Genomic DNA, 15,788 nt, shown 5'->3' with positions numbered 1-15,788 from the left:
TTCAAATTCAAAAAAGATATAAGAATTTAATAGCTCTTGACATATGAATATGGAAGAACAAAGAGATTGACTCATTTCAGTAACACTTGATAAGAAAGTGATCATACAACGCATTATTTAAAGTTAATAAAGATGGAGCACTTCATATTCTATTAAATATTATATCACGTAAGAGAATTCCAATAGGCGTTTTTTAAAGAAAATTCTATAAAATCTTAAAAGTATATATGAGAATTATATATTAATATGTCGGTTTGGTTCGAGTTTTTTTTACTCAATACCAAACTAAATCAAACCAAACCTAGTTGAATTATTTAATCGTTTTGGTTTGACTTTTCAGTTTGGTGCGATTTTTCAGTTTGATTTGTACACCCCTACCAGCTAGTAAAAGTAAATAGTAAATTCGTTCGGCTATTTGTGTAAAGATCCCATATTTATACCAATTCAAACAAGTATACAAATGGAAACAAAATAATGTAGAAATATTTGGGGTAATCTTTAATTTGTGACTATGTTTGCCCTATTGACAGAATTTTAAAGTCAGAAGTTAAAAGTATTGCCCATGGGTCAAGCGAGAGGCAACACTTATTAAATTTAAAGTTTTGTCCATGAGACAAGCGGGGACAAAAACTTAAGATCATCCACTTTTAAAGCTATTTATGTATTTCATATTTTCATCTCAACGAAAATAGGAACCCTAATGGACAAAAAGTTAAGATGTTCAGTTAGAGGCGGTTTAACGATACTGGTGGCCTAAAAACAAACCTCAATAAGAGGCCTTAAATTTATTAAATAAAATTTAATATATTTTTATTTTTTGTGATGATATCGAAGATATTGTATGTATCTTGATCATTCATTCATTTACTTGCTAGTTCTCACTATTGTAAATATTTAATAATTCTACTCACTAAGGCTTAAAGAATATTTTTATAAGAAACATATATTAACGGTTAAGATAATACATTTATAAATTCTCTTATTCTAATAATCTCAGTTTTCTACCACTAAATAGATGGCAACATAATTTCATTATTTAAAATAGTTCAAATCTACCGAAGTGACAAATGTCTTAATCCACTCTTTATAAAAAATAATCAACTCTAAAAGATATTACAAGAACCTTTGTTCTTTAATTAACAAAGTCGTCATCCAATTGTTTCTTGTCATATATTGCATATCCATTATAAAATTCGAGTTATTTATTTGAATAACCTCTATCACATTCAAAATAAAAAAGTATAAAATATGTATATTTTATAATAATTTTATAATATGTAATAGTATATAATTTGAAATTTTTGGGGCCTTCAATTCTAAGTGACCTAAAGCAATTGTTTTAGTAGCTCTCCCTAGAGCTGGCATTGTGTTCGATTGGGAAAAAAGGACAAGTATAGGAGATATTTATGCATTATACCCCAAAACAAATTGTAATTGCTAGACCACGGGCTTCAAATACTCCCAACTTTGGGGATTTGCAACCGTACCTTATATTTGTGTCACCTTTTAACATATACCTTATTTTTAAAAATTATTGATTTGTTAGCCAGCTGACAAAAAATCCGTAATAATATGACAATTATAATCCTGACAAAAGATATAAAACATGCATCACGCATTAATCGCGTGATCTGCAACCTCATTTGTGAAAAAAGATCTCCTCTTCTCCTCTCAGCAGCTTTATCAAAAACCAGAAACTTGTCCAGATTCATCTTCAGAATCACATTTGTATAAAGTTGTTTCACCTTTAAGCTAAAACTTCATGCTAATGTAGCATGAAGTTGTTTCATGTTGAAGCTAAAATTTCGTGCTAATATAGCATGACGTTGTTTCACATTGAAGCTAAAACTTCATGCTAATGCATGCTGAAGTTATTTATCCTGCAGTCTACAGTTTTGTCATGAGTTTTATTCGAAACTTCAGTCTAAACATGCTGAAGTTATTTAGTTCATTTGCTAAAACTTTAGACAAAACATGCTTAAGTTTTTTAGTTCATTTGCTAAAATTTCAGACTAAACATGCTTAAGTTTTTGTCTTGCAGTATGTAAATTTCGAATGAATGTTTGCTAATGCATGCTGAAGTTATTTTGTTCATTTGCTAAAATTTCATACCAAAATATGCTGAAATTTTGTCATGCAGTCTACAGTTTTGTCATGAATTTTATCCGAAACTTTAGTCTAAACAAGCTAAAGTTTTTAGTTCATTTGCTAAAACTTCAGACTAAACATACTTAAGTTTTTATCTTGCAGTATGTAATTTCTTAATTAGTTTTTTTCTAATGCATGCTGAGGTTATTTAGTTCATTTGCTAAAACTTCATACCAAAACATGCTGAAGTTTTGCCATGCAGTCTACAGTTTTGTCAATAGTCTTTTATTAAAAAAAGGGCAAAATCGTCTTTTTAAAATGCTTTTAACAAAAAAATGGGTACGGATACAAACGAAAAAATAAAACAGGTATAAATTAAAAAGGGACGACCAAATAGGGCGGCCCCTGCAATTTTTACCCCAACTCTCTCCCACATTCGAGTAAGGCCCATTAATAAAGATACAAAATAAGGCCCCAAATAGCCCATCATTCCAGCCCATAAATCGACTGTGACCGACCCAGTTACAAATAGTATATAATACCCTTATAGCAGCAGTAGCACAAGGGATTTTTAGTGCTGCAAAGAGAAGACCTCGCCGCCTCCTTCTCTTCTCTCTGCACTGTAAGGCCTTCATTTTCCATCTCTTTGCAATTTTTCATGTGTATTTTTCGTATAATCTCTCTTATGCTAGTCGTAGTTTTAGCCTGTTTATTTACGTTAAGTGTTTTATCGATAACTTGCTATTTTCATTTCCCTTGTATATATAATACTAGTATTGTTTCTTAAAACCGTTTCTTTTTTAGTTGAAAATTTTGGATCTTTGTTTACCCAGTTTTTTTTAAGGTTACTAAATTAGTATAAAACTCGCATCGTTGAATTATGTATTGAATAATATGATAACCCAATTGAGTGAAAGAGATGTTGTTTTCTTTTGTAAACTTTTCTAATTTTACTTCTTTGCATAGGTATCATGTTATTCATTAAGTATTAAGATTGATAATAAGACATTTTAGGTAGGAGATATACGGTGTAAACAGCTGGAGTAACCTGAAAATCGTCACAATTAATTGATATGTGTTGGGTAGAGATGTCTTCCAATCTATTTTAAGATTTATGTCTACGTCAGATAGGTATATAGATGATATGAATCACGGGAGCTTTTCATAATATCTGGTTGTTAAATAGGTGCAAATATCTCAATCACTTGTTTGATGTTTTTGGTTTATGTCTTAGGATGTGTATTTTGCTTGATGTTTTTGGTTTATGGCATTACAATTTGGCTGTTGAGTTCATGTTGAGTTTTTTCATTTCTGATGAATTCCTGATATATCTGTGTATATGTATATGTATATATGTTTGTGTGTAGATATCTGAGTGTGTGTGTGTGTTAAAATTGTGTCTAGCTAGTGTCTGTAGTTTGCAAGCATGATGGACTAATGGTTTTATTGAGCTAAATATTGTATATTTCATTGTCAGTTTATGCTCAGTGGGGTTGTATAGGCCTCGTGCAAATATGATGTGTAAGCTATCCTTTTTGCTTCTTTATTGTTGTTTGATGACTCTGATAAACATAAAGCTTCCTTTTAAAAAACTTTATGTGGTCTGGTGTGTCTTTTTAGAATCTATCTTTTGAAATTTTCACGGTTTGGTTATTATTGAACCTTTGAGTGTCCGTCTATTTCTTATATGTGTGTATTATACCTATTAACAATCTTGAAACCTTCACGCATATGAGATGTGTTAGTTCTACCTGTTGTTCTGTTTGAATCTTTTCGACTAGATTGCTGTTTGATAATTGGTGGCTTAGCCACATGGGTCTGATTTTTAGGGTAATAAACTATGTTTTGGTGGATCTTTTTGGTTAGTCTAATTTGTGTTGTGGTTTCAAATGTCAGGAACATAAATAATTCTGTAGCTGTTACAGTTAACAAGTAATCAAGATGGTGAAGTTCACAGCTGAAGAGCTTAGAAACATTATGGACTACAAGCATAACATTCGTAATATGTCTGTTATTGCTCATGTGGACCATGGTAAGCAACTGAAATAATTCTGATGATGTTACTTAATTATAGTTTTTCTTGAGAATGTTTTTGTTCACGTCGAGGAAGAGAAACTTTATTGCCCACTGATCACCTGGAGTTAATATTGACAATAACATCATACTATTATGTATTTTTTGGGTAGTACAGTTTTGCTTAATGTTATTTCATTAGTTTTCTTCTCCAGTTTTCCTTTCCGTCTGTAGAACAGATTTGAGGTATTGCTAATAGCATACCATCTCTGGTTCTAGTTACCTGATTATCTTTGATCTGACAGGAAAATCTACTCTCACCGACTCTCTGGTGGCGGCTGCTGGTATTATTGCTCAGGAAGTCGCAGGTGATGTCAGAATGACAGATACACGTGCAGATGAAGCTGAGCGTGGTATCACCATCAAGTCCACTGGTATTTCACTATATTATCAGATGACTGATGAATCCTTGAAGAACTTCAAGGGAGAGAGAAATGGGAACGAGTACCTCATCAACCTCATTGATTCACCTGGGCACGTTGACTTCTCATCTGAAGTGACTGCTGCCCTTCGTATTACTGATGGTGCACTTGTTGTGGTTGACTGTGTAGAAGGTGTCTGTGTCCAGACAGAGACTGTGCTCCGTCAGGCCCTCGGTGAAAGGATTCGTCCTGTCTTGACAGTTAACAAGATGGACAGGTGTTTCCTTGAGCTTCAGGTTGATGGAGAGGAGGCTTATCAGACATTTTCCAGGGTTATTGAGAATGCTAATGTTATCATGGCTACATATGAGGATCCCCTTCTCGGTGATGTCCAGGTCTATCCCGAGAAAGGTACTGTTGCTTTCTCAGCTGGATTGCATGGGTGGGCTTTCACTCTCACCAACTTTGCCAAGATGTATGCTTCCAAGTTTGGAGTTGACGAGTCTAAGATGATGGAAAGGCTGTGGGGTGAGAACTTCTTTGACCCTGCCACCAAAAAGTGGACCACCAAAAATACCGGGTCTGCTACATGCAAGCGTGGGTTTGTTCAATTCTGTTATGAGCCAATCAAGCAGATTATTAACACTTGCATGAACGATCAAAAAGATAAGCTCTGGCCAATGTTGCAGAAGCTTGGTGTAACCATGAAATCTGAGGAGAAAGAGTTGATGGGCAAGGCACTGATGAAGCGTGTGATGCAGACCTGGCTTCCTGCAAGTACTGCTCTTCTGGAAATGATGATCTTTCATCTGCCATCTCCTTCCACAGCTCAAAGATACCGTGTGGAAAACCTGTACGAGGGACCTCTTGATGATCAATATGCCAATGCCATCAGGAACTGTGACCCAGAAGGGCCACTCATGCTTTATGTATCCAAAATGATTCCAGCATCAGACAAGGGTAGATTCTTTGCTTTTGGTCGTGTGTTTGCTGGTAAGGTTTGTACTGGTATGAAGGTCAGAATCATGGGTCCCAACTATGTACCTGGTGAAAAGAAGGATTTGTATGTTAAGAATGTGCAGAGAACTGTTATTTGGATGGGTAAGAAGCAAGAAACTGTTGAGGATGTCCCTTGTGGTAACACTGTTGCTATGGTCGGTCTTGATCAATTTATTACCAAGAATGCAACATTGACCAATGAGAAGGAAGTCGAGGCCCATCCAATCAGAGCAATGAAGTTTTCTGTCTCACCAGTTGTGCGAGTTGCTGTTCAGTGCAAGCTTGCATCTGACCTTCCCAAGCTTGTTGAAGGGTTGAAGCGTCTGGCTAAGTCTGATCCTATGGTTCTTTGTTCTATTGAAGAGTCTGGAGAGCATATCATTGCTGGTGCTGGAGAACTCCACCTTGAGATCTGCTTAAAGGACTTGCAGGATGATTTCATGGGCGGTGCTGAAATTATAGTGTCTGATCCTGTTGTGTCCTTCCGTGAGACTGTCCTTGAGAAGTCTTGTAGGACTGTGATGAGCAAGTCTCCTAACAAGCATAACCGTTTGTACATGGAAGCTAGACCCATGGAGGAAGGTCTTGCTGAGGCTATTGACGATGGACGCATTGGCCCTAGGGATGATCCCAAAGTTCGTTCCAAGATCTTGTCTGAGGAGTTTGGTTGGGACAAGGATCTTGCAAAGAAAATTTGGTGCTTTGGTCCAGAGACAACTGGTCCCAACATGGTGGTGGATATGTGTAAGGGAGTTCAGTACCTGAATGAAATTAAGGATTCTGTTGTTGCTGGTTTCCAGTGGGCTTCCAAGGAAGGTGCATTGGCTGAAGAGAACATGAGAGGTATTTGCTTTGAAGTCTGTGATGTTGTTCTTCATGCTGATGCTATTCACAGGGGCGGTGGCCAAGTCATTCCCACTGCTAGGAGGGTTATCTATGCTTCTCAGCTTACCGCCAAGCCCCGCCTGTTGGAGCCTGTTTACCTTGTGGAGATTCAGGCTCCAGAGCAAGCCCTTGGTGGCATCTATGGTGTTCTGAACCAGAAGCGTGGACATGTGTTCGAGGAGATGCAGAGGCCAGGAACTCCTCTTTACAATATCAAGGCTTACCTTCCTGTCATCGAGTCGTTTGGATTCTCAGGTACCTTGAGGGCTGCTACATCTGGTCAAGCTTTCCCACAATGTGTGTTCGATCATTGGGACATGATGTCATCTGATCCATTGGATGCTGGTACACAAGCTCATCAACTCGTCCTTGATATCCGCAAGAGGAAGGGTTTGAAGCAGGCGGTGACTCCTCTGTCTGAGTTTGAGGACAAGCTATAAGATGGATGTTCAAGCTGGCAAAAGATATTTAACCTGCTCAATTGGAGCTTCTATAGTTTTGTTTGCATTTATCTGTTTGGACATTAATTTGAACTTTTTGTCTTGTATTAGGATGCTAGTTTGTAAGCTTGTTGTTGCGGGACTTGTTACACCTGTCTTTTACGGTGTTAAGAGTGTTACTGCCGTGTTTTATTTAAAGATATCTTTCACTTCATTTAGATAATTTTCTACTGCTCAGCTAGCTGGTTACCTAACAATTGCAGTTTTGTGGAAGGGGGCGATGTCCTTTATTTCCATTATGAAATAAAAGTTTTTAAAGTGCTCTGCAGGTTTAATGGTAATTGATTAGCCTAAGTAATGTGTGACTTGGAATGCACAAAAATCACTGTAAGTGAAGAGACAATCACTCTAGGAGTCTTCGACCAATGGAACTTCCAATGGAAGTATATGGTTCTATTTAGTGTTTTTTAAGTGATTTGCAAAGGATGTGATAACTGACAGCAGTATTGCAACTGCAGAACAGTATTGACTTTTTTTCTTTTTTTCCTAATAGAAACTCCAAGAATCAAGCACATTGTAACCACAGCACAGTAGAAACACTACGTTGGAATGAGAGTTATTTGTCGCACGATTGAAGAAATGACTTTTATCCCGCAACACTTCCTAAAATTTATAGTTTCTCCATATCTCAATTTGCCAGATTCTACTTGCATCATTCAGATGTGCCTTGACATGAATATGCTAGTTCTCCTACTTCTCTGCTTTGGTATCTGTCCAGAAGAAAACTCAAAAGGTAAAAGAGAGCAAGGGTGGGATTTGTTCAATTTTCTTAATGTCAATACATCAGTGTTCACGTGATGATGTAGTCTGCTTTCCATTAATAACACGGGGAATTATTGCGATATTCCTACTTCCTAGTACTTTGATTTATTGCACGAGGTATGGCCGTGTGGATATTTGGTTCGATGAGCTTCTTTAGTAACTTTACGGGGATTGTTTGTCCAAGTCAATAGAAGAGAATCAGAATTGCAACACAGCAGGTAAGTTACAACTCATTGTTTATGCTGCACCCAAATTCAAATAGGGATAACTCACATTCTGAAGAGTCCTCACTCAGTTTCAGCAGTCGCTAACTGTGGAACTGCTAGTTCTGAGAAATATGTAAAACATTAATTTCCGACATTGTGGAGGTCAAAGCTCAATTAATGAACTAGGAGAACTACTCTCTATAACAAGTTATACTCGAACATACATGCTACCACACTGTACAAGTCACCAGTTTTACATACTAGCCTACGGTAATTTCACAATTATCAAAACGAATTGTCATATCCAGCAAATTTCTTTGGTCCAAATTTTTGAAGACCAAGAGATAGAGAGATGATGACTTACACACACCACTTTTGACATTTTTGGCTCTTAAGACCAATCTTAAAAGGGAAAATCTTGATTAGGCAATTAGCATACATCCTCGTAGATTTATGCTCTTCTCCATCTTCTCCGAACGAAACCATAAATATAAAGGACAAACAACATTCCCAACCTTATCCTACACGGTTCAGCTTTGATCTGACATATGACAAATGAGAGATTACCTAACCAATCATGATCTAGAAAATATCACTACTTAATTAAACACACAACCAAACAGTAACCGCCCGCCGCCAAACAACAATTTTTTTTTTTTTTTAAACCCCTCCCAAATTAGGAGGATATATAGTGTTTCCACACTTCCCCTCCAGCGTGACTCGAACTCAGGACCTAACGGTCATAGGTGGAGGTGCTTTTACCAACTGAGCAAGCCTCACTTGTCACCAAACAACAACTTTAGTGAAGCTTCTAGCTTATTTGGAACCACCAGCAGATGCCAAATACTCTTGTGCAGCCAGTGAAGCAATTTGATCAAGTCCTGCAATCATGTCTACTGCTTTCAGTTTCAGCAGCCTAACACAGCACATAACTCCTATGCTGCAGTCACTTTCTGATACCCAGCTTTCCTAGTTCTCAACTGCGCAAATTATGCAGGGACACATACCCTTCCTTTTCCATCCGTATATATATGCTCCCTGAATCTCTCTTTTTTTGGATAAACCGAAAAATCGCTGAGAGCCAGCTGGCGCATGGTTCGAAACTCAGGGATAATATGCCCGCCCCTTTACCCTTCACCACTTAAATACCATGCCTTTGTCTGCAGCAGAGTTCAAACCCGTGATGTGCACCTAATCCACATGTCACACACTGCACTTTTACCATTAAACCAAAACACTGAAGGCTCCACGAATCTCTCCTTATCCCTTCTCTCTCCTTTGAGAGCCCAGAACCTCTGAGGTTCCTAGTAATTTTTAGTAAAAAAGAATTACCACAAAACAGGAATATCCAATTGGTTGTACTGAAGGGTCAAATTATAAATATCTAGTAGAAAACTACAGTCCTTTTTCGGCAAAAAACAAAGGTAGAGGTCATATTGACTGCAGTAGCTGTGCTCATTAGGATCACGTCTGGCTTGAAGACTTTCAAGTAGCTGGAATCATCTAGTTATTTATGCTGCCGTACCATCATGCACCCAAAGATGAGCAGATGGTGTTATATACCATGAGAAGATTGTAGTGGTCACTGAACAATGTGCAGCAGAAGGCTCAGTAGAAAATCGATCTGTTAGTCTGGACAAATTCCATCATTGATCAGGTTCAACTAAAGCAGGGGTAATTTGTCTTTGTAATCTTAAGAGCCTGAAAAGTCGGACACAACAGTTAGTCTCAAAACAACCAAACACCTGGACTTTCGTGTCCGTCAAAATTGTAGAGTAAGAAGAAGAGAGAAAGACATTTCGAGAATGCACAACTTGATTTCTCTCTGATGCTATTTGGGTTAATGTGTACACATGTTCTAGAGTCTAAACAATGCACAACTTACCAGATTAAAATCTCCCTAATTGATTATAACAGATATATTGTGTATTCCCTGATCTAAGTCCTTAATTACAGAATATTAACAAATATCCTTGACAAAAATTATTTAGAGAAACAAAAAAAAATGAAAGCTACAATGTAAGTATTAATCATCAAGCACGAAATGGGACCAAAATAATCTAGTTCAAGTTCAAACATCAAGTGAGTAATTAAACCAAGAAACACTCTAAGAAAACAAATCAAAAGACCAAACCACCTTCTTGTAAAAGGTTCTACTTAATCCCATGTTTGTCTTCACAACTGGTCTGGTAGAAAAGTGGCAGATTAGAAAATGCAGTATCTGGGACTGAGCGAATTTCTCCCACAGTAACACACCCACCCAACCCTTCCTCAGCCTACATTTGCATTTGCTTGGTCCCATGGACAAGTGGCAGATTGGAAGCACATGTTCCGGAATCAGGACGAATTTTCTCCACATTAATACACCCACCCAACTTCATAGAAAAATATTACTCCCCCCATCCCATTTAGTGTGAAGGTTTTTGATCGGGACCAAAGTTTAAGAAAGAAAAGACTTTTGAACCATATGGTTTTAAACTTGCCATGAGATTAGTGTGGCTAAAAATTAGGAGTAAAATGGGAAAATTAAAGTAAATGCAATTAGATATAGAAAGGTGTCAATTCGGAAGAAAAGAAAGGTGTCATTCTTTTCAAGACAAATTAAAATGTAAGTGCATCACATAAAATGGAGAGGGAGTAACATATTTTTGTGTGTGCTTGTGTTCCTTGAACATCATCATTGGAAGGCATTCTAGATTGAAACCAACAAAAGATGGAGAGCTGTAGGAGTTCAAAACACAAGCCATACTGATCTAAAGGAATTTAGACATCTTAGTCTTGTTGATAGTTTCTATAAGATAATCACAAAGCTCCCAACTGAAAGATAAAAAAGGTTGTTTTCAAAAAGTGGCATTTATTAAAGGGAGGCCAGTTATGGATTCGGTGCTCATAGCAAATGAATGGGAAAAAGAAGGTCGACATTGAAAAAACATGACTATGTAAGCTGGGGCTTTCTTGCTCAAAAGCTCTCCGAAATGGGATTTGGAAGGAAATAGCTAAACTGGATAAGACATCGAATCAGCACATTCAAACTCTCTATTCTCATCAATGAGATACCTGAAGGCTTTTTTTGTCACTGAAAGGGGTATCAGGCAAGGGGACCCTCTCTCCACTTTCTTTTTCATATTAGTGATGGAGGGTTTAAGTAGGACGCTCAGGACAGCTGTACAGGAAGGATGGATAAAGGGTTTCAATGCATCCAGCGGATTAAAAAAAAAAAGTATCCAGAGAACATCAAAAGAATCTGAGCAACTCAACATTTTATGAAGATGATAACTTGAAGAGGCTGATTTTACCAGTGTTTGACACAGTGTTAGAGCCTCACATTGACTGGGGGAAAAGAAAACTTCTTCCGGTCATGAATTCCAAAACATAGAGGAATTAGCAAATACTTTGGGTTGCAGAATAGAAAGTTTATCAGCTACATATCTGGGCCTTCCTCTTGGAGCAAAACACAGGTCAGATGCAATATGAAATGGGGTGATGGAAAAATGTGAGAAAAGGCTAACCAGTTGAAAGAGACAATATTGTCATTGTGAGGTCATTTGATTCTAACAACAGTATTTTGAACTCTATTCATACATATGTCCTTATTTGCCATGCCTGTCAAGGTGGAAAATAGGATTGATAGACTAAGAATCAAGAATAAAATAGCAAATCATCTAGTTACGTCGAGTATTGTGTGCATAAAGAAAGAGGATAAGGAATGGGAATAAAAAACTTAAGGGTATAGAATAAGAACATCGTCATGAAGTGGCTATGGAGATTTGCTTTTGAAGAAGAAACTCTAACAATGATCAATGAGAATATCGGGCTATCAAATGAATGGTGTACAAACCTGAGATCCGAACCACATGAGATGTGGAAATGTATCAGATCACAGTGGCCACTCTTTGCTGAAAACATTGTGTACAAAGTTGGAAATGGGAGAAATGTTTCTCTCTGGCACGACAATTGGTTAACGCATTCTCCTCTAAAAGAACAATACCCAATATTGTTTATCTGGCACAAGATACTAATCTTAGTCTGGCAAAGAGTAAGGACCAAATTGATTGTCATGTTTAGAAGGAACTTCAATGATTGGGAAATAGGAAGCATGACAAATTTCTTCAATGTCTTGGGCTCCTCCCGATATTTCTCTGATGGATCAGACCAGCTGTCTTGTAAAGCAAAAAACAAAGACATCTTCACAGTCAAATCAATTCAGTTCTGACGAGAGGACCAGACCAGATTGGCCGATGGCCATTGAAGCAGATACGGAGATCAAAAGCACTCTATAAAGAGGCTTTTTAGTGTGCTTGGTTGATCAGGAAGCTTGCCTGACTCAAGATAACTTACAAAGAAGAGGTTATCAACTCAGCATAGGTGCTACATGTGTGGAGAAAAAGCTGAAAGTGCCAATCATTTGTTTCTACATTGACTGGGGTAAAAGAAAGTGCCAATCATTTGTTTCTGACATCTATTTGCGAATATTATGGAACTGGCATGAGTCCTTTATCTAAGCTGCTAGAACGTTGGAACAACAAAAGTAGGAACAAGGGTTTGAGAAAAAAGTTGGCCCACTATTCCAGCATGTATATTATGGACTTTGCGGAAAGAAAGAAATAGAAGGTATTTTGAAGGGAAGATTAACTCAATCATGAAGATCAACTGCTAACTTTAATTGCTTTATTGGTATAATTTGAAACATGTAAATGATGCTGAAACACTGTTAGATTGTGCTGGCTCCCTAAATAGTTGAGCCAGGTACCCTCTTTTTTGCTTTTCAGATGTGCATCACTCACAGCACCATCTTAGTGCTGCTGAAATCAATAAAATTACCATTGCTGATCACAAAAAAGCGTGAAACATAATAAGCAGGAAAAATCATATGAAGATGAAAAGAAGTTGCAGTTCAATTATTTTATTTTTTATAAGTAATCATAACTTTTATTGATGAAAAGAAGTTGCATTAACACCTTTTCAATTCCACTGAAGAATCAAACATGAAAAGGAAATAAGAGAGCCATAGCCTTACAAGCTGGAAATATTTGGATGAAATGAAGGGGAATATCAAGATCAAATGAATGAAAAACCAATCCCATAACATCAACTTGACTAATCCAAACTACACACAAAAAAGTAAGGTAGGGGTGGAACAATCGCAGGAGGAAAGGTGCCACTTATTACACCCTCACAGGAGTAGTTTAAGTAAAACTGTTGCATTGCGGTGCATCACCTGATAAGATTTGTGCTTGGTCAGTCCCATGTGCCAGTCAGTTGCTGCCTGGATAGTTTTAGTTCCAGCTCTGCTAAACCATCTACTTCAATGAATTATTTCCTGAAACAATTTTAATTTCCAATGCGCATTCCATGTTGAAATGACACATGAAATGGGAAAAGCGATTTGGTAGTTCTCCTACATCTACAGGTCCGCCACTGCTACAATTGAGGAACTGAGAAGAATAAGCATCCATTTTCCCAGCGTAGTCTGATCTCTATACCAACCTGGAGTTTTTTCCCTCTAATGATTTTTCCCCATTTTCCAATGAGATTATAGTAACTTCCCCGCCATCTTAACTTCATCAAATAAGGATCTCCAGTGTCATCATCTCGAGCATTAATATTTATCTGATGTTCATTTCTCAGTTGTTCTCGGGCTTGCTGTGACCAGTAAAACAGAATATGATCTTCAACAGCTTTGCCGGGCAAAGTAAGAAATGGATGATTGGTATCGACATCAGACAATGTAAGTGCCTTCTTAATAGGCCAATTATCCATCCCCGAAGCCGTGGCAACATACCGCTCTTGGGGAACTGAGAAGAACAAGCATTCATTTGCCCAGCGCAACCTGATCTCTTTCCCAACACCAAGTCCCTTCTGCCGAATTATTGTTCCCCATTTCCCAATAAGGTTATAGTAATTCCCCCTCCACTTAAATTTCATTATATAACCTTCGCCAGTATCATAATCTCGGGCATTTACATTCACAGGCTCCTCCTTTCTCAGTTGTTCTTGTTGCTGAGCTGTCCAATGCACAAGAATATGATCCTCAACTAACCGACGGGGCAGAGGGAGAAATGGATGATTGGTGTCCACATCAGAGAGTGTCAAGATCTTCTTAATGGGCCAGTGGTCCTGCACCACAGGTGCTGCCACCATCCGAATTGGTGGGACTGCAACAATCTGCTGTTGTGGGACTGAGAAGTGTAAGCACCCATTTTCCCAACGTACTTTAATCTCTTGCCCAACATCAAGTCCTTTCCCCCGCACGACTCTGCCCCACTTACCAATAAGATTGTAGTAGCTTCCCCGCCATTTCAACTTCATCACATACATCTCACCTGTATCATCATCCCGGGCATTAAAATCTACTTGGCCTTGGGCTCTCAAATGCTCCTGTTGTTGTGTTGTCATATGCAATACAATGTGGTTCTCTACTTGTTGCCGAGACAAAGTGAGAAATGGATGAGTGATATCTACATCAGACAATGTGAGAGCCTTCTTGATAGGCCAAAGATCCTGCATTTGGGGTACAGCACTATAGTACGCTGCTCTTTTCATTTCTGCAACAAGCATTGACAAGAATCAATTTACCGGGTTCATAAATGTTATAAAATTATCAACAACGTTATCAAAGAATCTCAATTAATTATGCCTCAAGCCCAAACTAGTTATAGGGTCAGTCAATGAATTCAGAGGATTTAGACTACTTTTACAGTGGCAGTCAGCCTACCACGCCCTCTTTTATTCGGGCTTACGCCCTCAACATTTAAACCATTATATAGTAAGATTCCAACATATATTATACGGATGACTAAATCATATTGTACACAATAGTTTAGAACAGAACCAAAACATCCTTGGCATTCAAAACCGGAAAAGCAATGTTTCTGTTTCAGACTAAGAAAAGCACACTACTTTGACATCAATTAACCACAAAAGGGAAGAAACCATACGTAATAATCAACATCAAAAGCCTCAATTTTGAACATTTATATCCTCAATACCCCAATTCTGTACCAAGTAACCTATTAATAATACACATGCCCAAATAAAAGCATGAAAATCTGGAAAGTCAACGATAAAATAGAGCATGCAGAAGAATCTTATTTTGCTATATTAATCACTTCATAAAGGCATCAGCTTTGATACTCTAACCCAGAAAGGGGTTTGGGAATAATGAAAAACAAAGGTGAATTATGGGGTTCTTACTTGTTGAAAACTAAGGAGTATGTCTTTGAAAACAGATCGAGAGAAGTTGAGTGGTAGCTATGGGTTAAGAAGTGTGTGTATATATAATGGGAAAGTGAATATTCGGAAAAGGTAGAGAGAGATCACAAGGGTTTGGAGGGCCAACAAGAAGGAGAATGATGAACAAAAACACATTTTCTGAGGAGGAAAAACATGTGAAGAGGAGGGGTTCCAATTGGGGCAAAAATAATGCAAATTGTCATGTCTTATTTTACCACAGAGAGAGAATGATGATTGTGCACTCCTGAATGGTGCTGATGCTTTTTGTGTGAAGAAGAAACAAGAAAATGAGGGATTGGGAGAGCCAATTGGTGTGATTTTAGGTTTTTTCACTTCTCTACCCAAGATACGCTCCAACTAGTCCAGTTTTTTTCCTTTTAAAACACAGATAAATAAATTATTATTATTACTGTTATAAAATAAAAACTGTAAAGTAAAGACAAGTATAGAGAAAAACTGATGTATTATTCAAACTTCAAACTTTTGTACATAATGAACTGAAAACTCCTCTATTTATAGAAGAAAGGAAGAAGCTGCGAGGCTTTTCAGGAAGCATCTGCAAGGCTTTTCTTTAGCTGCTTGTAAGCTGTCTGCATGAGCTGCTTGCAACCTGCCTGTTTAATAAGAAGCTGCTGCAAATCATTTCATTGAGCTGCTTGCAACCTGCCTGCATCAGCTGC

At 37.6% G+C, this 15,788-nt stretch overlaps 2 protein-coding genes across 3 annotated transcripts; one reads left to right on the top strand and one right to left on the bottom strand.

The window, feature by feature from the left end:
* Window positions 1-2,618: 2,618 nt before the first annotated feature.
* LOC107805110 (elongation factor 2) lies at window positions 2,619-7,065 on the top strand. 2 transcript variants are annotated; one of them, XM_075246947.1, is made up of 4 exons: window positions 2,653-2,710; window positions 3,566-3,609; window positions 3,985-4,120; window positions 4,407-7,065. In XM_075246947.1, exons 3-4 carry the CDS (start codon window positions 4,030-4,032, stop codon window positions 6,845-6,847), a joined length of 2,532 nt encoding a protein of 843 aa, XP_075103048.1. In that variant the 5' UTR covers window positions 2,653-2,710; window positions 3,566-3,609; window positions 3,985-4,029; the 3' UTR covers window positions 6,848-7,065. The 2 variants fall into 2 exon arrangements, with proteins under 2 accessions (XP_075103047.1, XP_075103048.1); XM_075246946.1 differs by lacking the exon at window positions 3,566-3,609 and having other exon boundaries at window positions 2,619-2,710.
* A 1,116-nt stretch (window positions 7,066-8,181) lies between these two features.
* On the bottom strand, window positions 8,182-15,458 carry LOC107805111 (uncharacterized). Its single transcript, XM_016629101.2, has 3 exons — window positions 15,070-15,458; window positions 13,094-14,420; window positions 8,182-9,576 (listed from the first exon to the last, which is right to left on the bottom strand). Exon 2 carries the CDS (start codon window positions 14,416-14,418, stop codon window positions 13,297-13,299), a length of 1,122 nt encoding a protein of 373 aa, XP_016484587.1. The 5' UTR covers window positions 14,419-14,420; window positions 15,070-15,458; the 3' UTR covers window positions 8,182-9,576; window positions 13,094-13,296.
* Between the last annotated feature and the right edge of the window lie 330 nt (window positions 15,459-15,788).

This window comes from Nicotiana tabacum, chromosome 23 (genome assembly GCF_000715075.1).
Source record: "Nicotiana tabacum cultivar K326 chromosome 23, ASM71507v2, whole genome shotgun sequence".
Classification (NCBI taxonomy): domain Eukaryota; kingdom Viridiplantae; phylum Streptophyta; class Magnoliopsida; order Solanales; family Solanaceae; genus Nicotiana; species Nicotiana tabacum.
Note: the sequence above shows the minus strand (reverse complement) of the source record. Positions and strands in the feature narration are given on the sequence as shown.